This window comes from Acinonyx jubatus, chromosome C1, assembly GCF_027475565.1.
Source record: "Acinonyx jubatus isolate Ajub_Pintada_27869175 chromosome C1, VMU_Ajub_asm_v1.0, whole genome shotgun sequence".
NCBI classification, from domain to species: Eukaryota; Metazoa; Chordata; class Mammalia; order Carnivora; family Felidae; genus Acinonyx; species Acinonyx jubatus.
In genome coordinates this window covers 40,092,732-40,115,381 of record NC_069381.1, presented here as the reverse complement: position 1 = coordinate 40,115,381, position 22,650 = coordinate 40,092,732, and the positions used below count along the sequence as shown (strand labels likewise).

At 36.1% G+C, this 22,650-nt stretch overlaps 1 protein-coding gene across 3 annotated transcripts in view; it reads left to right on the top strand.

Annotated features, from left to right (window-relative positions):
• Window positions 1–22,650, top strand: part of FAF1 (Fas associated factor 1) — a 508,536-nt gene that overhangs the window by 137,383 nt on the left and 348,503 nt on the right. Inside the window, exons 3-4 of one of the 3 annotated variants that reach the window (XM_015070778.3) lie at window positions 10,175–10,241; window positions 16,752–16,798. The exons of 1 other annotated variant lie outside the window; for it this stretch is intronic. In XM_015070778.3, coding sequence (XP_014926264.1) covers window positions 10,185–10,241; window positions 16,752–16,798 — 104 coding nt within the window. In that variant the 5' untranslated portion in view covers window positions 10,175–10,184. The remainder of the gene's footprint in view (window positions 1–10,174; window positions 10,242–16,751; window positions 16,799–22,650) is intronic. One more of the 3 variants, XM_015070768.3, reaches the window with a different exon arrangement.

Genomic DNA, 22,650 nt, shown 5'->3' with positions numbered 1-22,650 from the left:
TGGACGCTTAATTGGCTGAGCCACCCAGGTGCCCCTATCACATTCCACTTTTATATGGACTTGCCTAAAATGACACATTTTATCAATGATAGACCTTGTCTGAACTTAGATGTCTAACTCTAGAACTGGAATTATTGATTACAATACTGCATTCTCTGTATATATTTTTTTTATTCCTGTCCTCTGATGATACTAAGCACTAAAGAAAAGACTTGTTTACCCAGCTTTTCTTTATTTTAATGTTTATTTATTTATTTATTTATTTTGGAGTGAGAGAGAGCACCAAGTGAGAGTGCTCAAAATAATTATTTACTTTGGAGTGAGAGAGCACTCGCGCGACCAAGCGAGTGAGCATGCACAAGCAGGGGAGGGGCAAAGAGAGAAAAGGAGACACCGAACCTGAAGCAGGCTCCAGGCTCCAGGCTCCGAGCTATCAGCTCAGAGCCTGACGCAGCCTCGAACCCACGAACTCTGAGATCATGACCTGAACTCCAGTCAGACGCTTAACTGACTGATCTTCCCAGGTGCCCCGCGTTTACCCAACTTTTGATTCTCATCAGCCGGGAGTCTTTTCCCTTCATTGGTTTGGCAGGATGATAAATGATTCATACTGCTTACTTTTAGGTCTTAATTATTTGTGATTCCTTATCTTCTGTTATTTGTGATTCTTTTCTGAGTGGAAAGGTCTGTGCTATTACCAGATTATTAGTACCCAAGACATTTCCAAAGTGGACACTGATTAATTTACCATGAAATTGTGTGCCCTGGACACATGTATATCCTCTGCTTCCAATTACTATTACTGTCTCTCCTTCATCTTCCTCTCTGCTGCCTTTCATACCTTCCTGTGGTAGCTGTGGGAGGAGCGGGGGAGGGTGTTGGTAGTGGTATGGGGAAAGTGTTAAGAGTTTTTAAACAGTGTGCAAATCAGATGGTAATCAGCCAGTAGAGCATTAACAATTCAGAATTGGAAAGAACCTGGATTATAGTAGTGCTAACCTTGTACAAATTGCTCGGATTTACTGAGCCTGAGGTAATTGTCCTGCAAATGTATTGTATAGTAGATTGAAGGCATTTGTTTTGTTGCTCCTTAGTATATTTGGAGTATCAGATCCATAGCTTTCCTTCTGTCTTCTAGAAAGCACTTAGCTCTGAGTGGTATGGTGAATGCAAAGAAGTATGGTTCTTGCCTTCATGAGCTTAGACTCTATTTGAGGACAAAAAACACATAGGTGGGAAAAGAAGCATAAACATAGGACATAATATGTGTAAATTTAAATGTCTTCAAACAGGGTTAAGCAGTAAAAATTGAGAGAGTGTGAGAATGATTGAGAATGCTCAGGGGATGGAGGAGAGACTTTAATTGGGCCCTGTGACTACTGGCTGTAGTAGATGAGTCTAGCTGCTTTTAAAATAAATGTAAGAATTTATTGTACATGTCTGAATATAAGGTGATTCTTATTTCTCAATGACAAGATAATGAAAATATTTTGGTCAGCCTGAATATATAAACATTTTTAAGCTTGTAGAAGAAATAGCCATTAAGTTCAGCTTAATAAGTTATGCATACAGATTTAAAATTATATAATATAAAATACTGCCTTATTACCTTTTTTATATTTGTTTCATGAAGAACATTATTCAGACCCTTCACATGCATTTTAAATGTTAGTTTCTTCCTCATTACCAGAGTTAGTTTCTCACTTTTTCAGAGCACATAATCTTAATTTTTGTTTAAGTGGCTTGAGATAGAGTTATTTTTAAAAAATTGGATATGGTACTTTCCTGGGAATTTTAATCTCAAGTCACAAGAACTCATTTGCTATTCGTGAGCTTTACAATGAAACCTTTTCAAACCCAATCTTTAACAGGTGTATTTTATTTTATTTTTTTTTAAGTTTATGTATTTATTTATTTTGAGAGAGTGGGAGAGAACTTACACGCGAGAGGAGGGGGGAGAGGTGCAGAGAGAGAGAGAGAGAGAGAGAGAGAGAGAGAAAGGGAGAGAGAAAGAGAATCCCAAGCAGGCTCTGTGCTATCTTGGAACTTGACACAGGGCTCCATCTCACAAACCATGAGATCATGACCTGAGCCAAGAGATCAAGAGTCAGATGCTTAACTGACTGAGCTACCCAGGCGCCTCTAACAGGCTTATTTATAATGGCATCTAAAGTTTTAATTGTGAAATTATTACTCCCCCCTCCCAATTAGGAAATCTGTGTTGAACTTCTTTCTCTTCTTTTTTCTTTTTTAAATTTTTTATTTGGGGCGTGTGTGTATGTGTGAGTGGGGAGAGGGGCAAAGGGAGAGAGAGAGAATCTTAAGCAGACTTCATGCTCAGTGTGGAGCCCTATGCAAGGCTCGATCCCATGACCCTGGGATCATGACCTGAGCCAATATCAAGAGTCAGATGCTCAACTGACTGAGCCACCCAGTTCTTTGCCATCTCTTTAAACTGATTCCATCAGGGAACCTGTGTTTAGTATCCAAAACTAGTATTGCCTGAAGTTGTTTTAGACCCTATGTCTTTTTTAAATATTTTTTTCTTCAAAAATAAAATATTTGTAAGGACTCAACTATAGAGTAATTTCCTTTTTCCTTTGGGATGATTTTGAGAGAAGAACTTTGCCCTGTATGCGGTGTCATCATCTAAAATGAATCAAAGTGTTATAAGTGAACTAGTGAGTGATGTGAAGAAGAAAGCTGAAGTAGAATGGAGAGTTCAGAACAGTGCCATCCAATATAGATGCAACTACTCTTATGTAGGTATTTGAATTTAAATTAAATGATTAATTTAATAATTGTTAATAATTATAATTCAATTTGTTGGTTACACTGGCTATATCTTAAATGATCAGTGGGACTGGTGGCTAGGGTATTATACAGTGCAGATATAAAGCATTTCCATCATTGCAGAAAGTTCTGTTGGGTAGTTGTAGTCTGGAAGGCTGGAAGGTGTTCTGTAGCCTCAGGAATTTAATGTAGTTCATTTCTAGGAATGATCATATTTATGGTAGTAGTCAAACCTTTCCCCTCAGCCACAACCCCTCACCTGAGCCAACACATTTCCTTCACCCATACAGTCACAGATCAGAGATGCATTGATTTCTCAGTTTCTAAAATAGAGTTAGCGATCCAAGAATATGAGGATTTTAGTAAATATTAGTATTGTTGGTATAGTTCAGAGATTTATACTGTGTTCATTTGAAACACAAAGTGCACTCTTTCCTCTTTGTTGTTGTCAAGGAACAGACCTCTCAAATTGCTTTGTGGTGAAAAGATCAGGATTTCTGGGAGTCAGAGGGGCCTGAATTTGAGTGGTATATTCTGTATGATCTTGGATAAACCATTTAATCTCTCAGAATGTTATTTTCCGCATCTATAACATGCTTGCTTTGTAGAGTGAAGATTAAATGAGACATGTAATAATGTGTAATTACTTTACATAGTGTCTTGCACATGACAGATGTTCCTTCTTCCTTTATTTGTCTAAGTCCAAAAAGACATCTAATGAAGATTAATTCACTTAACACTTCCATTCATAAATTTGTCAGAGGGCATTTATTCAGCATTTACTATATGCAAAGCTTTCTTCTCAGTGGTGGATATATAGCAGTGAACCAAAACAAGTAAGACTGTCATCGTGGCACTTACATTTTCATAGGAGGAGACAGACAATAAGTGATACAAGTAAGTTATATAATGTGTCAGAAAGTGATCATTTCTAAGGAAAAAAATAAAACAGGGAAGAAAGATATAAATAAAGTAGGTGGGGGGGGGGGTCCTGCAGTTTTCTGAAAAAAGTGGGCAGGTGACAATTGAATAAAGACCTGGAGGAATGGAATTAGTGAATGAGCCATGTATCTGGGGGCAAGAACATCTCAGGAAGGGGGAGTAGTAACCACAAATACCCTTAAGTGGAAAATCAGGCCTCCATTTTCTAGGAACATCAAGAAGATAATGTGGCTCAGGAAAGGAGGAGGAGGTGAAGTTAGAGATTACAGGAGTGAGGGAGAAATAAGCCATATTAAGGATGTTTTTATCTCTGAGTAAAAGTCAGTGGAAGATTTTGAGTAGAGGGTTGACATGGTCTGACATACATTTTAATAGCTTCACTGTGGCCACTCTGATAATACACTGTAGATGAGCCAGGGGAAAACAAGGAAATCAGTTAGGATGCTGTTGCAATAATAGAGGAGGGAGAATATGGAGGCTTAGATCAGAGTGGTAGCAGTGCAATGTGATCAAATTCTGAATGTGTTTTAACATTTCAGCTATCAGAATTTGCCAGTGAATGGGAACGAGGGAGTCAAGGGTACACCAAGGTTTTTGAGTGGACCAACTGTCACTTATTGAGATAGAGACACTGGCTTGTTGTACATCTGGCTTGTTGGCTTTGCTCAACCATCCAAAGCCTTCCCTTTAATCCTGTAGGATGTCTGCCTTCATAAATTCTTTAAACTGCTAATCTTCAGACATTTCTCTTTTTCATGTTTTTAGCTTAAAATCTGAATCTTAGAAAAGGCAAATTAGTTGACATTCTCTCCTTTCTATTTTTACATTCATTGAATAAAGCAGAGGGCAGCTGGGGTGTCTGGGTGGCTCAGTCGGTTAAGCGTTTGACTTTTGCTCATGTCATGATCTCATGGTCTGTGGGTTCGAGCCCCTCATCAGGCTCTGTGCTGACAGCTCAGAGCCTGGAGCCTGCTTTGGATTCTTGTCTCCCTCTTACTTCTCAAAAGCAAGTAAACATTAAAAACTTTTTTTTTTTTTTTAAAACAGAAGGCAGTTATTTTCTTTTTTTCTTTTTCAATATATGAAGTTAATTGTCAAATTGGTTTCCATACAACACCCAGTGCTCATCCCAAAAGGTACCCTCCTCAATACCCGTCACCCACCCCCCATCAACCCTCAGTTTGTTCTCAGTTTTTAAGAGTCTCTTATGCTTTGGCTCTCTTCCACTCTAACCTCTTTTTTTTTTTCCCCCTTCCCCTCCCGCATGGGTTTCTGTTAAGTTTCTCAGGATCCACGTAAGAGTGAGACCATATGGTATCTGTCTTTTTCTGTATGGCTTATTTCACTTAGCATCACACTCTCCAGTTCCATCCATGTTGCTACAAAGGGCCATATTTCATTCTTTCTCATTGCCACATAGTACTCCATTGTGTATATAAAACACAATTTCTTTATCCATTCATCAGTTAATGGACATTTAGGCTCTTTCCATCATTTGGCTATTGTTGAGAGTGCTGCTATAAACATTGGGGTACAAGTGCCCCTATGCATCAGCACTCCTGTATCCCTTGGGTAAATTCCTAGCAGTGCTATTGCAGGGTCATAGGGTAGGTCTATTTTTAATTTTTTGAGGAACCTCCACACTGTTTTCCAGAGCGGCTGCACCAATTTGCATTCCTATCAGCAGTGCAAGAGGGTTCCTGTTTCTCCACATCCTCTCCAGCATCTATAGTCTCCTGATTTGTTCATTTTAGCCACTCTGACTGGCGTGAGGTGATATCTGCATGTGGTTTTGATTTGTATTTCCCTGATGAGGAGCGACGTTGAGCATCTTTTCATGTGCCTGTTGGCCATCCGGATGTAGAAGGCAGTTATTTTATACTAAGCAGAAGAGAGAGGGGTGACTAGGTCTTTATGTGATGCTGACCAAAGTCTAAGTACCATGAAGTTTCCTCAGGAGAGGCAAAGAACCTGGGGAAGGGAAGTGACTGTCACTGAAACCACCTTTCCTAATTTTTGCTTTTAGTAAATGAGATCTTGGTTGCCAGTTCCTTTTGATCCCAGCTATATGGTTTTCCCAATTTGCTATTTGGTTTTTCATCCTTAGATATTTATTTGACAAGGGTGAGTCTCTCAGGTACCATTATTAATTTTAGGATCTGTCTTGTATTTCTTTGACTTTAATTTGGTCTACACCATTGCTGATGCTGCATGTTGAGCTATTTTGATAGTGATACCTACTTGGAAGGATTCAGTGAACATTTTTTGTATTTGACTAAAAACAGATTGTGGAATGGTTACATTTCCTAAATTGTTCTGCTTTCTGGTTTCTTTCCCTAAAGGAAAAAAAAATCAAATTAGACCTTATTAACATGAAATACTTGGCTGTTAGGAGCTGTTTTAGGGTTGCCAATTGTAATTCTTTTTTAGTACAAAGGTAAACAGCAATAGATTGGTAAAAAAAATTTAAAAAACCAACACATTAAATAAATTTAAATTTAGACTTGTGGGGCTGTTAAACTATTCACTTTTCTTCAACTGTGGTTTCATCATCTTATTTGTAAGTGATAGAGTATTTAGATGATGTAACCATTATTTAAGTAGTGAAGAGAGGAAAAATCTCCAGAAGTAAGTTGTCTGCAATAGGTAAATGTTGAAAATCTTTTTTTTTTAATAGTGTCCATTCCTTGCTTTCAACATTTTGTGATGAATAACTATTTGTGATTTTAAACAGGAATAAATCTTGGTATGGCACACATGGATGGATCTAGAGGATATAATGCTAAGTGAAATAAGTCAGTCAGAGAAAGATAAACACCCATATGATTTCACTTATTATGGAATTTAAGAAACAAAAAGAAAGAAAAAGACAAAAAAGCATACTCTTAAATATAGAGAAATAAACTGGTAGTTACCAGAGGGAGGGGTAGGGGGATTAAGATTACACTTACTGTGATGAGCGCTGAATAATGTATAGAATTGTTGAATCACCATATTGTACACTTGGAATGAATATAACACTGTGCATTAATTATACTGGAATTTAAAACAAAGGAAAAAAAATCTTGGTATGTCAAATGTTACAATAAAAGCAGCTCATCTTTACTGAGTATTTTACTATTTATCAAATACCATTTAAGCATTTAGTATGTGTCAATAAGTTTCATCAAATCCCAGTGAACAAGTACTGTTATCACTCTCATTTTACTGATGAGGGAACTGAGACAATGTAAGTAACTTTCTTAAAATTACGTAACTAGTAAATGATGGAGCTAGGAAACACTGGCATTCTGCTGTAAGAGCCTTCACTCTTCACTTTGAGCATATTTAATAATATACTCATTCTACATATGAGCTTCTGAAGGATCTATGCTTTTAGACATTAAGTAACTTCGAAAATAATAAATGGTTTAGGGGGAATTAATAGATTGTATATGTAATGTCAGAATAAAGGATTTTATATAGGTCTCTAAAATTTATGCTGTAAACAATCTGTACTTGTTCCCAAACTTGGCCGTGCATAAGAATCTCTGGAGGAGTTTGTGAGGGGAAAAAACAAATTTCTGGGCCCCATTCCATACTACCTGAATTTGAATCACGGGGGTCAGGACTTCAGTATATCTGTATTTTTAGCCCAGCATGAGGCAGACATTTATGCACCAGTGGTATATAGCATATAGCAAAATAGACTAAAACAAAAAACATATAAGGATGAATATTTACAGTGGCTAACATTTATAGAGTACTTTCTTGTATTACCTCATTTAATCCTTATAACAACCTTGTGAATTAAGTTGGTATTATTACTCCATTTTGTAGATAAGGAAACTAAATCTTTTGGCCAATTTAACATGGTCAAAGTCATACAGGTAATAAACACATGATAGAACAAGGATTTGAAAACAGATCTGTCAGACTACAGAACATAGAACATCCTACAATTGATTCCATCCTATAATAGTGGATTATAGACCAGAGAAATATTGAATACGAATTATTACTGTAGTTTTTTTTTGTTTGTTTAAAAAAGAAAATATAAAAAGAAAGTATAAAAATTACTGTTTGTATGCCATCTCTTTTTTATCCATTTTCTATTAATGACAGTAGGTCATCATATTTGGTAAATTCCCTGGGGCCAATTGCACCATTACAAATTTGGTTAATGCATATATGTAACTGTAACTGAGATTTATGTTGAGGCTCAGATGAGCATATATGTATCTCCTCCTACTTCTCTGATAACTTCTTTTTAATATATTCTCTGATTTTGTTTTTCGTACATACTCCTTAAATACTGACATTCCATAGATTCCATCATGAGCCATTTCTTTGTTCACATTATCCTTCATTTTGGATAAACTTAATACATTCGTAAGACTTTTGCAAAGACTTTTTAAAAAGTTGGTTTTATAACATAAAACATAAAGTGTACCATCTTATTCTTTTTTGAGTAAATTAATAGTGTTAAGTATATTCACATTGTTGTGAAACAGATCTCCAGAATGTTTTCATCTCGCTAAACTGAAACTCTGTACCTATTAATCTACAACTTTACCTTTTTCCCTCCTCCCATTCTACTTTCTGTTTCTATGAATTTCACTATGCTAAGTATTTCATATGAATAGAATCATACAGTATTTGTCATTTTTTGACATTTGACATTTTTTGGCTTATTTCACTTAACATAATGCACTCAAGGTTTATCCATGTTATTGTCTGTGACAGTATTTCCTTTTTATAAAGCTGAATCGTATTCCATTATATGAGTATACCACATTTTCTCTTATATATAATATATATATATTTATTTATATATATAATTTTTAATTATGTATACATTATATATATAATAACCTTGACCTTGAGGTTAAGACCTGAACTGAGGTCAAGAGTCAGATGCTTAACTGACTGAGCTACCCAGGTGTCCCTGTTTTCTTTATTCATTACTATTAATGGGCATTTGGGTTGCTTCCACCTCTTGGCTGTTGTGAATAGTGCTGCTGTGAACATCAGTATACAAGTATCTCTTTGAGACCCTGCTTCCAATTAATTCAGATATATCCCCAGAAGTGAGATTGCTGGATCATTTGGTAGTTCTATTTTTTCCAAATACTTTTCAAGTAGATGACCCATGACTCCAAAGTCAGAATATTGAACTCACACATTTTACATTCTTGATCTCTTGGATATGTCTTTAAAAAAAAATTTTTTTTTAATGTTTATTTTTGAGAGAGAGAGAGACAGACAGACAGGGTGTGAGCAGGGGAGGAGCAGAGAGAGAGGGAGTCACAGACCTGAAGCAGGCTCCAGGCTCTGAGCTGTCAGCACAGAGCCCAATACGGGGCTCAACCTCACAAACTGTGAGATCATGACCTGAGCTGAAGTCGGGCGCTCAACCGACTGAGCCACCCAGGCGCCCCAAGACATTTCTATATGAATGTTCCAAGTGTACTTCAAAATCAGTATGCCTAAAACCGAAGGCCTCAAATCTCCCTATCCTCACCAGCCTGTCACTTTGCTCATGTTCTTGGGTTCATGAATACATATTCATTCATGTATTCAGTATATGTTAACTCACAACACCTAGGGACCAGGCATTGTTGTTGGTGTTGAGGACACATCAGTGAACAAAATAAGGTCATTTGGATCTCACAAAAGGATGAGGTTAGACAGATAACACAAAAAGACAAACAATTTGTTAGGTAGAGTGTTATGGCTAAGAGGTTCTCTTTTAGATAGAATGGTTAGGGAAAGTCTTTCTGAGATGACCTTTGAGTAGAAACCTTACTGAAGTGAGGGAGTGAGATATGTGGATATCTAAAGAGCATTGTAGGCAGAAGGAAAAATAAATATAAGGGGTTTGATGTGGGAGCATATTTCACTTGTTCAAGAAATTGTAAGGAAATCAGAGCACCTAGAGTAAGTGAACCTCAGAGATATTGTAAGAAGATGATGTCAGTGAAGGAGCTGGAGCCAGCTAATACAGTCTTCTTACAAGGTCAGAATACAGTCATTGAGTTTTACTCTGCTGGTATGGGAAGGCATTAGAGTATGGAAAGGGTTTTATTTGACTTGACAATTATAAGCATCATGGTAGCTTCTGTGTGAACAAGCAGTAAGCAAGTGAGGCAAAGACAGAAGCAGGGAGACCAGTTTGGAAACTACTGAAATCCAGAGGAAAGATGATGGTTTAGATAGGGTGGTAATCAAGGAGATTCTACATTTTGCAAGTAGAATTTCTCATAGGTCAGATGTGAAATGTGAGAGAAAGGAATTGAGGATGACTATATATTTTTTACTTGAGTGACGGAATCTTTAGAATTGCTTGCCAGTTGTGATGATTGGGAGGACTGGAGCAGGAATAATCTACTCAGTTACCCAAGCCAGAAGCCTGGGCATCATTCTCAACAATTTTCTCTTTTCAATTCGTGTTTCACAGTGCTGACCAAATGATGTTCCTGAAGGGCAAATTTCAGTTGCAGCAGTTGCCTGCCCATTATCTTCAGGTTAAGTAAAACTTTTAATGCTTGTATTTATACTGCTTCTCATAATCTACCTCTTGCTTACCTTTCCAACTGGCTCCTCACTGCTTCCTCACCCAAACCTTTGCTGAAGCCACACAAAACTAGTTTCCACTTCTTGAATGGACTTACAGAAAAAAAAAGATTTTTTTCCCCTGAATGCTCTTACTCAGCTTTTCCCCCTAGAAGAGCTCTGCTTTAACATTTGGTTCAAACATCACCCCTTCTTCCCAGCTTTTTCCTGGCATTCAAATTACTTCCACTGTTTTGCCTTTGCCTTCATTTAGTATCTTATATATTCCTCTATTGAAGTTTATAATCAGTGGAAGGAAGAGTTATCAATAGAGTACTTGAAGAAGGGTTATCATAGTGATGAACATGTTTGCAAGGAGGAATTTGAAAGAACATTTAGAAGAGTATAAATATAGTAGATTGTTGGAAACAGTCTGTTACAGATATTTACAGAAAATTAAATAATCATTTGTGGAAAAAACTTTCCTTTCTGCCCAGAAAGAAAGAGGGAGAAAATGGTGTAGAGCATCTTTTTTGAGGCCTCATTGGTTTCCCACCATTATCTCATATTCTTTCTCTAGAACTCTACAATTTAGTGTGGACATTTATATCTACTTTTGTTTCTTTGGCCTGTCACTTTTGTAGCTGGGAAAGTTTTCATCCCAAAATGGATCCTTTTCTTATAGCTCCTTTGATTAACAGAATACTAATAAGGTCTGTGAAATAATAGAAAAAAATATATTGGTCTCTGTCCCTCAGTTTCTGACACAGAGCTTCTAAAACCCTTATAATTTCTTAAGTGATAAGAATAATACTAGTGGCATCTTTTGTTCTGCTATTTCATTTTTGACCCTAGTTTTGTTTTTGTTTTTTTTTTTTACATTTATTTATTTTTGAGAGAGAAAGAGACAGCATGAGCAGGGGTAGGGGCAGAGAGAGAGGGAGACACAGATCCCGAAGCAGGCTCCAGGCTCTGAGCTGTCAGCATGGAGCCCGAGGTGGGGCTTGAGCTCATGAACCGTGACATCATGACCTGAGCTGAAGTCGGATGCTTAACCAACTGAGCCACCCAGACGCCCCTTTGATCCTAGTTCTTGACCATAGAGCTCCTAAATCCCTTGGAATTTCCTGGGTGATACGAGTGTCTTTTGTTCTAACGAGGAGACTTTTGGGCTCCTGGATAGTTTCAGGATGGGGGCTGGTCACCAGAAAGACCAAACCATGATTAGAAGCTTCAATCAGTCCTACTCTATCCTCCAGGAAGGGGAGAAGGACTGGAAATTGAATTAGTGATTGATCATGCTTATGTAATTGAAGCTTCCATAAAAATCCCAATAATGCAGGTTGGGAAGCTCCCAGGTTGGGGAGTAGTATATGTGGAGGGAGAGTGTGCCTAGAGAAAGCATGGAAGCTCCGCATGCCTTCCCACATACCTTTCTGTAGGCATCTCTTCCATCTAGTTTTTCCTGAATTGTATCCTTTTATAATAAGTCAGTAAATTAAGAAGTAAAATGTTTTCCTGAATTCTTTGAGCCGCTCTAGCAAATTAATTGAAGAGAGGGTTGTGGGAATCTCTGATGTATGGCAGGTGGGTCAGAAGCACAGGTAACAGTCTGGACTTTGTGATGAGCATCTGAAGAGGGGGAGGTGGGGAGTAGTTTTATGGTCCTGAGCCCTTAACTGGTGGGATCTGATACTGGTAGACAGTGTCAGAATTGAGTTAAATTGTAGAACACTTAGCTGGTGTTGCAGAATTGCTTGATGTATAGAAAACCCACACATCTGGTGTCAGGTGAAGTAGTATTGTTTGTAGTGGAGTATTGAGAGTAGAGGAGACACACAGTGTCCCTCCATCTCCCCTCAATACAAGATTAAAGGTGAAAATTCCACAATTCATAGCTGTAGAATGATGGGCTCTTACAATACTTCTGATTGGCTCTACTCAGGGTGAAATCATGAGAGGAGGATGATTTTATCAATTTAGTGTGGACACTGATATCTTCTTTTGTTTTCTCAATACTCAGAATAGTTCCAGATGATTAATTAAATATTTGTGGGATGAGTTAATGTTGGAATGAGTGAATGAAATATCAAATGAATGAATAAGATGCATGAGTGCTATGTAAGTACAACACAGTGGAAGAATCATTGAGACTTTTAAGGCAAACCAAGAAACAGACTTCAACTATAGAGAACAAACTGATGGTTACCAGAGGAGAGGTGGGTGGGAGGATGGGTTAAATAGGTGATGGGGATTAAGGAGTGCCCTTGTGATGAGCACCGGTGTTGAATCACTTAATTGTACACCTAAAGCCAATATGACCCTGTATGTTAGCTAGAATTTAAGTAAAAACTTAAAAAAAAAATAAAGGAAGAAAAATCATTGAGAAAAAGGTAGTGTGAGTCAGTTAAATTTTCTTGAAGAAAATGATTCACATCTGGGTCTTCAACTCCATTAGGCAACAATAGGCATTCCTTCCTTCATGATCCTATATTGCCTTTCACATTGCTTTACAATTAGTTGTTTCTATAACTGCCTGTCCTGGGAGGAATGTGTCTCATCATTTTTATATTTTCTCTAGCACTGTGCTCAGTGAATAAAAGAATGAAGGAATTTGAATTGGTGGAAAAGAGGATATTCTGTAAAGGATCAGTATGATTGGAGGAGAGAAAGTCTGTATTTGTTTGAAGAATTCACTTGATGGCAAGATCAGAGTTGTGAATGCTAAAATACTAGTACTGTACTTTGTGGACCCAATGTTTAGTTTTTAGTTATTTTGAAAATATTTTGAATCTGACATACCATAGAGTAGTAATTTCAAATTGAACAAAAGTATACAAATTTTAGAAAGTATTTTTCTATATATTAAGTATGTTCAGGAGATGGAAAAATGGATAATGGACACAACAAAGCCAGTGTTAACAATAATAATTATTATTCTAGTTCACAGGCTTTCCAAAGATGTGGAATATGTAGAGTTGCCTATATTCTTAATTCTGTCAACTAATAATATATACGATTATATATATGTATATGTATAATGAAAATGTGTTTATTATTTCTATTATCATAAACTTTTAAATGTTTTTTTCTATTTATAAATTCTTGTAACTTAAATGTATTAAATATTTATTTTTACTTATCTGCAATCAGTAATTTGGAGATTAACCAGCTGAGGAGGCTGCTGATAAGAATAGAGCTGATGATAATGCTATGATGATGTAATCATTGAAGCCTGGAAAAATGGTGGTTTGTTAGTAACTAATGTGTATATACTGAGAATAATGAGTATTATACTGATAATCCTATTTTTATACTTTAAACACTGTTTCACGAGTTATACTTTATTTCCCTTGTATTTTTTAGCCTTTTATAAGCTAATTTTTACTAAAACTTAAAAAATATGTTTAATAATCTCTTCTTAGGCCTCATAATATTAGACTATTTTCACATTTTTCAGTTTTGTCTAATCCTTCCCTACAGTACCTTCTTTGCTCCCTCTGTGACATATTCATGGTTTTTGCCCTTATATCTAACCCTTCTATATTAATTTTTGTCATTAGATTTCTCTCGTCTTTTTCTTACATGTATGAATTCCCCAATACTCTATCTCTCTTCTTTTCACCAAAGAAGAAAGTTTATAGGGAGGGAGAATTAAAATATTTTTAGGGCTTCTTTTATTTGCCTTTAAACATATATAGCTTTAATTAATCTACCTCTGAATTTTTAAATTACTTTTGTCTCCATTTGGATATTACCTGAACTGCTTATAGTAAAATTAATTATTGAATATATTTTTGTCCCTGCTAGAATGCAAGCTATGTTATATTTATTAGTATATCTCCATTGCCTAGCACAGAGCTTGGTATGTAGTTGGCAATTATTAACATACTTGTTAACTAAACAAATGATATCCTGTCACTTCAAAGTTAACATGTTCAAAATTGAACTCTTCTGAAATTTTCCTTTGCTTCTGTATCCACTCATTATTCAGTGTCCAGATCGAATGCCATCTCTTTTCTGAAACTTTTCTTAATCCTCATAAAAATCTCTTTCCCTATTCTATATTCCTTTAGCAAATTATATTTTTATTGTACCTTCATTCTGGATTGCATTTTACATATTTATGTACAGAATTTATTATGTACATAAGGTTGAGGTCAGAAACTAACTTCCTATCCAAAATGAAATACATTATTTAAAACGATCTAAGATCTAGGAAAAAGAAAGCGGAGGTATGTCACTGTTCCTGGACAGTGATGTGTCCTACCCCTTCTTGCTAGTTTTCACTTATCCTTCAGTCTTGGTTGAGACATTATTTCATCTAGGAAGCTTTTTGAGCTTTGGTCACTTGGCTGTGTGACTTGTTTTGTTTTGTTTTGTTTTTCATTTTTGTACTCCCTATCATCCTTAATTTAACAAATAAGTATTGAGTGCTGTTTAGTTCCTGCACTGTGCTAGGCAATGGGGATAAAGTAGTGAACAAAATTGTTATTGTCTTGTCTGTCACAGAGCTTACACCCTATTGAGAAAGACAGACATAAAACAACCACCAAATAAGTAATTATTAATTACTATGAAGGAAAAGCACAGGGTTCTATGTGAGCATAAACCTATATAGATGGGGGTTGACCAAAGAAGTATTATTTGAAAAAGTGTATCTAACAGAAATTTTGGTTATCATTAAGATTTAGCCAGACAAGAAATGAGGAAAGAGCATTTCAAACAGACATAATATCTTCAAAAGACCTAAGAACTAGAGGAACTTGATGCTGTTGAGGAACAAAAAGGCCCAGTTTGGCTGAGGGTATAGTTCATTATAGAGATGAGGAAACAGGCTGAAAGAGGTTCAGTGATTATAGAACATATTAATATCATAAAATTAATAAGTGGGAAAGTCTAGATTCAAATTTTGGACTTTATAAATCCTTAATATTCTTTCCATTACACCTTGGCATTCCTGAGTGAAAATTTGAACACAGTCTTTCCAAACTCTGGTATTTTGTTTCTTTTCCAACAGCACAGAAAATTCTCTTACTGTTTTCCTAATTTTTAGCAAAGAAGATATTTGTATGTGGAACCATTGCTGTCAAGAGAAAAGAGATAATTGACCTGGCTGTAGACAGAGATGCTTCCATTGCATTTGTGGCTTTGAAAACCCATGTTAGCATGTTTGGCTCAAAAGATTTATGAGCCTCCAGAGTTGTCAGGGTTCTATGGAATCCACTCTCTGTATTAATCTGTGATTCTTTCTTTCTTTCTTTCTTTCTTTCTTTCTTTCTTTCTTTCTTTCTTTCTTTCTTTCTTTCTTTCTTTCTCTCTCTCTCTCTCTCTCTCTCTCTCTCTCTCTTTCTTTCTTTCTTTCTTTCTTTCTTTTTTGCCAGTGGAGCATTACAACTCTCAAAATTTATAGGAAATACCTTACACTCTACTCTGTTTCCATTCTACAGAATAACATTGTAAACTTGACCCACTTCTGGCAAATATTTAGATTAATGTTTCACCAAATACACAAACTCCTTTTTGGAGATGATTTTCAGGCAGCTGATAAAGCATTGAAGTGTTAGGTTTTTTGTTTGTTTGTTTTTTCATTTTGATGTGGACTTGGATGGGCATGGAGAGGGAAGAAGTTGTTATGATGCAGAGGCAGAGTTGGAAATGCAAAGTTTTTCCTCCAGTGAATCTTCTCTATTACCTGTAGTGACAATCCAGGATGTAGCAGCCTGTTTGCTTAGTAGTCTGCAAAAACGTCCGTATCATGTCACCTCTGTGCTATGTTCTGAGTAATTGGTGACTTGTTAGGATAGAGACCAACTTCAGGAATGTTTTATGGAAACTTCCCAGTGATGCTCCTGCCTCCTTTTGTAACCTGGTACAATTGTGGTATTGTGTTTATCAAAGAATTTATGCCTCTACGTTTTTTCCTTCTAGATGGTCTTTTTATGAAGATTTATAATTATAACATGAAAGAGTGAATTTAATTTCTGAGCTAATTCTAAAATTCTTACTGGAATTTTTCATTTGTGATTTTATATCTTAATCTGAAGAAGGAAATAATGTTAAAAATATTACTTTACGGTACTGATTTTACTTGTTCTGACCTTCTTAAACATTGGTTTTTGTGGGTGTTTTGCTTGAATGAAGACTGGAACTAAGCTTTTTATGACTCAAGATTTGGGTATATTATATGCCAAATGCATTTTTTTCTTAAAATACGGTTTTATTATAGCAAGTAGAGAAACATTTTAGAGAATATTTTGTATTACTAGGGAAACATTTAGTATCTGTTTACAGTTTATTTTCCAAAATTACACTTATTTTCCTGTACAGTCTTCTCCACCCCACCCCATCTCTGAGCATTTTTCTGTTTTTGTTTTTGTTTTTTGTTTTTCTGTTTTTTTGTTTTTGTTCTTTTTTTTTGTTTTTTGTTTTTTTTTTTTTTTTTTTTTTGTTAAATGGGCTTCTCTGTTTTTTGTTTGCAGGCAGCTATCAATGGTGTAATACCCCAGGAAAATGGCATTCTACAAAGGTATGTTATAAGGTGCTTAATGATAGGATGAGAATTTAGCAAAGCAAAAAGAGACAATTGTTAATCTTTTTGTTTTGCTTTTTGATAGAGCATTTGATACAGCATTCTTTGGTGTAGAAGCTCATTAATATTGTTACTGTTCTTACAGACATTTTTATTATATCAATTTCCTAAAGTCTGTAGCTTTTAACTGTATTATGTTATTTCAGAATGGGTGGTACTATTTTTAAAGCTGGTTTTAATTTATTTTTAGGAAAGCTTTTCGGGTGCCTGGGTGGCTCATTCGGTTGAGTGTCTGACTATTGATTTCAGCTCAGGTCATGATCCCAAGGTTGTGGGATCGAGCCACGTGTCAAGTTCTGCACTGAGTGTGGAGCCTGCTTGAGATCCTCTCACTCTTTCCCTCTGCACCTCTCCCCTGCTTGCCTGCACACTGTTTGTCTTTTTCTGTCTCTAAAATAAAAAAGAAAGGAAGAAAGAAAGCTTTTCAAGGTCATATTCTAATTCATAAAGTGGAAAGAACTGAATCTCAGCAGCTCTAAAACATGGTTATCATCTACCAATTCAGCCTTTGTCTCCAACCAGTTTACTACATTCTTTTTCCCACTCACTTTTGTTTTCTAAATTAAGTATATGATAACTTGCAACAATTTCAGTAAGTTCTTAATTGATGAAACTTCCTAGAACATTGAACTATTTCATCTGAAGAATCCATTGTTAACATGTGGAATGGTCTTCATGGTTTTGTGTCATTGCCGGAAGGTAAAATTGGAAGATGATGCCAAGAGAACTCTAAGTTACAAAATAATAATTCCTTAAATTAGAAGTAACTTTTCTTAAGTTTTCTTTCCTTAAAATTGGAGACTCTGGTTTGGATTAAAAGAGGACACTTATAAAGTCATAGGAGGTAAAACCATTCTCCCTTCCAAGTGTAGTTTAATTACTTGATTTCCCCCCATCCCCCATTCAAACTTTGGCTTGAATTTTGGTGGCTGGGATTTCTAAGTCACTGAAGCATGATCTGCTAAGTGCAGATGAGGCAAACAGAAACAGCAGACTAGGAATGAGGTTGTTTTGAAGAGAAAGAAAAGTGCTGTTGCAAAACTGTCAAAAAATTCACCATGAATTGCAAAATGTGCTGTACTTTATAGGAAATCGTCTATATTTAGAAAGGAAGCAAATTTTGTTTGGTACCAATACTATCCTTAGTGATTACAGACCTGTTCCCTAAAAGAAACAAAAACAAAAACACAAAAAAAACTGTGAGAAAGACTTTGCATCCAGAGTAAATGTGGCTGATTTCCAGAGTCTGTACCAAAATTTTTTTGTTTACTCTTTTCTTCTTTTTTTTTCTTTTTTCCTTTTTTTCTTTTTTGGTTCAAAAGCATTTAGTTTTATTGAAACCCTTGTCTAGAAAGCAAACCAGGTGATTACAGGAACTTCCTTCATGATCTTTTTTTTTTTCCCCCGCTTTGGTTTAAAAAGGTTTAGACTGCTAAATATGGCTCCAGTTTTATTCTTGAGTAAATGTTATTCCACTTTTTGTGCCAAAATTTTTGCTTGCTAAACCCTTGTGGATTCAGCTGCTGGGTTCTGAATACATATTGGATATATCTTAACATTAACAGTATTATGCTATGGGTGAACTGTAGAAATTCCTTCATCCCTGGAAACATTCCACTTCTCCTGTCAAAGATGATAGTTTTTGCTTAATATAAGTAGAGATACAGCACTAAATTGACTTCTAATGAGGTTACTGTCATATTTGAGGTTTAACTTTTATCAGAGTGGGTTTTGTTTATTTTGTTTGCTTGTTAAAGCAATGACTTATGTGCACAGAAGAAAATCAGTTGTATCTAGTAATAGTCTTCAACTCTTTCCCTTCCTAACCTTTTTCTTCAGCTTTGAAATCAGTGTGGACTTGACATAACTGAAAATTCCTTTTGTAGATCTATTGACCAAAGGAAAAGAAAATGTTAGTTTCTCATTTACTTAACACTGAAAGTGGAAGACACAGTAGTAAGAATGGTATATGTAGGTAGTTAAAAGGATTTTTGTTTATTTGACTTTTGTAGTAAAATTGAATATAGTCTGTGAATACAGCTGACTCTTAACTTGTCAGTTCATACCTCAACAGAGGAAAGAGCTACCAAAAATATTTTTTTAATATGAATTACTTTTGGAAGGAGAACAGCCCAATCCCTGTGCTTTATAGCTTTTCTTGAAATCAGATATTTGTATGAATTCAAAAGTGGGAATATGGTTTTTAATGTACCCATAAAGTTCAAAGCAAAGAAATTAACATTTTCCTAGTGCTTAAGGCACTGTGTCAGGTAATTGACATATATTCCATCATTTAATACTTATTATAACCCTCAAGAGGTAAGTGTTCATATTTCATAGATGAGGAAACTGAAGGGTAGAGAGTTGACATAAATTTACTCAGGTAAATTTGCTCAGTAAACTAGACAATGTCACACCTTTGTTTTAAGATTTTTTCCTTTGGGTAAAAAAGTTGGAATTTATACACGTGTGTAAGGTCTTTATCCCACAGCTTTGTTTTTACGGTTACTATTTTAGTTGTAAGCAAGCAAAGGCAATTACGACTATTTTAGTTGTAAGCAAAGCAAAGATGTTACTATCCCTCATTTTATAGGTAGGATAAGGCATGAAATGACTTGGCCCAGATGATATAGCATGATGTTGATAGAGTCAGGAATATAAGCAAGTCTTCTGCCTCATCCTCCAAGGCTTATTTCACTAGACAATATACTACTAATACCATATGTTTATAAACTGTGTAACTTATGCTGTCATAAATGTAAACAATTTAATCATAAAACACCAAATGTGTGCATGTTTATTTACTACATCTTGGTATAATATTTATTTAGCATATTGTCCAGAACCTTTTTAAACATTATTTTTACAGGCAGTTATTGTTAGAAGGAAGAGCTAATGAATTACTCATGTTAGTAGACAGCACATGCTATGTCTTCTAAAAATTAAAAAAAAGTTTTTTTTAATGTTTATTTATTTTTGAGAGAGAGGGAGACAGAGGATGACCAGGGGAGGGGCAGAGAGAGAGGGAGAAACAGAATCTGAAGCAGGCCTCAGGCTCTGAGCTGTCAACACAGAGGTGGACATGGGGCTCAAACTCACAGACTGCAAGATCATAACCTGAGCTGAAGTTGGATGCTTAACCAACTGAGCCACCCAGGCGCCCCTGTTTCCTAAAAATTTTATGAACCAGTAGTGTAATTTTCCTCATTGACTAAGGATGGTGTTTATCAACTCATATTTATTTTTTGACCGAGGCAGATATATTGTATGTTTCTGTCTATTATTTAACTCATTGAGGGAACCTAGAGAAGACCAGAAAATAGTCCATTGTAGAGCAGCAATCCAGTTTGGTAATCAGGACCTTTCACCTCACTTAGTATCCCTTCATTTGCTAGTTGATTCAATAGTCTGAGGAGTACAGAACTGCCAAGTGGCATTCTCAGGTTCTAATTCTGCGAAAGTATTGTGGAAACATTACATTTTTTGGGAACTGTGATCTCTGAACCACCAGAGCCTAAAGTAGCAGGAAACAAAAATTCTGTTAAGTTGTTAGGCATAATAAAAGGAACCACTACCACTGCTTAATTCTCATACCCATGTTTTCTGGTAGTATGAGAAACATCATAGTTTTGGTCACTGATATAAAGCATACACCACATCCTTTAATGTGGAGCCTCAAGCTTTGAGTATGTTGTCTCCCAACCTGTGCCATAACTGTCTTCAGCAGGACATTCCACTGTTTTGACAAGCTAGGTGCTTCAGGGTAACAGGATATATGAATGATACCAGCACTATACCTCTTTTGCTGTGAAATGAGTTCCTTGTTTAGAACAAGGGGAAGCCATAGATCAATAAGCATTTCCTCAATACATGAATGTTGCTACTGGCAGAATCATTACATCAGGGAAGTCAGTTTCATATCCAGAAAAGTGTCTTTTTAAGTGAGAACAGATTGTTTCCTCCTCCATGATAGAAATGATCCATTACCAAATCCCTAAGGAATGATGCCATGTTAGGGGCTCAGTATTAGTCTCTGTTGGTAGCAGTTTAGACACTCAGTAGTTTCCGTAGCCAGATTCAGACTTGGTAAGGGGAAGTTGATATTGTGCTCTAACCTCCCTCCTTTTGGCATGACTACATTATACATTAATGCATTGAACAGTCCTAGGGTAGTAAGGGAAAAAGCTGACTCACAATAGAACATTGTTATCTTATGCCACACTGAGAGCCTTTTTTCCCCAGCGGATAGCCTATAGGCAACATTCCCCTAAAACATATATTTACATTCTGTCCATTCTAAAAGATCCATTTTCATAAATTCCACCCAGACTTCCTTGTCACCTAATTTTATTTTATTCTTTCCAAGTCCTGATCAGCTGGCCAACCTATAAGCTATTGCTTGTGATTCAGTATAGGTTTGTACCTCAGGCAATCTCTCTTTCTAAATGAAAAGGTCAACCTGTGGTACAATATCAAGTTCTCCCCACTGGGAGGCTTTTCTTTCACTGCTATCTTTTTGGGGTATCTTTGTTTGGAGGCTGTTATGCTTCAGCAGTTTGTTTTTGGTTGGTGTGAGCATGTATACACAACCATCTTTTCTTTTCCCAGTCTAAATCTTTCCTTCCTCTGTTAACTTAGTTATCTCTTATTATTGATGGGAAGTGCAAGATACAGCAACTGCCTTTTACCCTGACTTGTTTATGGCCACTGAACTCCAGAAACTTCACCAAGGTGGTGAGATCCTGCATTTTTGAGGCATGTATCTTCTAATTTGATAAGACAAAGCATCTCAGTGCTTGCTACTATTGTTCTTCAGGATCAGTTCACATTGTTATCAACGTAATGTTGTTTTGTGGAATGCTTGGTGATCAAGATCTCTCTAGACTAGATTATTATGCTAGAGAGAGTTTACATAATCTTTTAGAAAAGGCAGTGAAGGTATATTGTTTACACTTCTGGGTAAAAATAAAATGCTTGTCTTGGTAATTGCAAATTAATATAGAGAAAAAGATCAGTTTCCTCCTGTTATCCCTTCCTATGTAGTAACCCTAACTCCATGGATCAGGAAGCCAATATGGGATGTCTGCCAGTTACTGAAGGTGTCTCTTTCAATTATACATTCAGAATCTGGAGAAGAAATTGCATGATAGGTTGACAGATTGTTTGAATATAGTATGAGTGGACTTGGGCCAAAACTTGATTTACCATCATAATCTTCCACTTTTATATCCCTAGGAATTAGTATCAGTTTAGAGTTAGCATCTAGTAATCCCCTAAAGATTTAGATATTTTCCTTTTGTTGGTACACAGGCACTCTAGTTGAAGGCTGCAGGTCTCTTAGGTGAAGTCTTAGAGGAAAATTTACAATATATATGTGTGGTCCTGTTGCATTGTCTTTGTGGGGATCAGGGGCTTTGTGAAACAACTTGTGTTTGGAAACTGAGAGTGACTATGACTCTCCTTTGTGGTTATGGACCTCAGGTTTTAGGCTACCAGGTCTAGGGTTTCTCATGTTTTTAGATCAAGTAATATTTTAGTTGGCTGACTTTTAATTTTGTTCCTTAGATATAATCATGTTCAGTTAAATACTTCTAAAGATCTCTGGAGGTTGAAATCTTCTGATTGCTGCATTTTGTCTCTGTTGTCTGTTAACATAATTGTTCCCACCTTCTTCTTCCTAAATTCTGCCATTTGACCTCAACACTCTGGCATCTCATCATGCCCATTAGGGAGGCTTATTCAGTGGTTTCATCTCCCCATGTCATTCCCAATCCACAGAAGACAGCCTC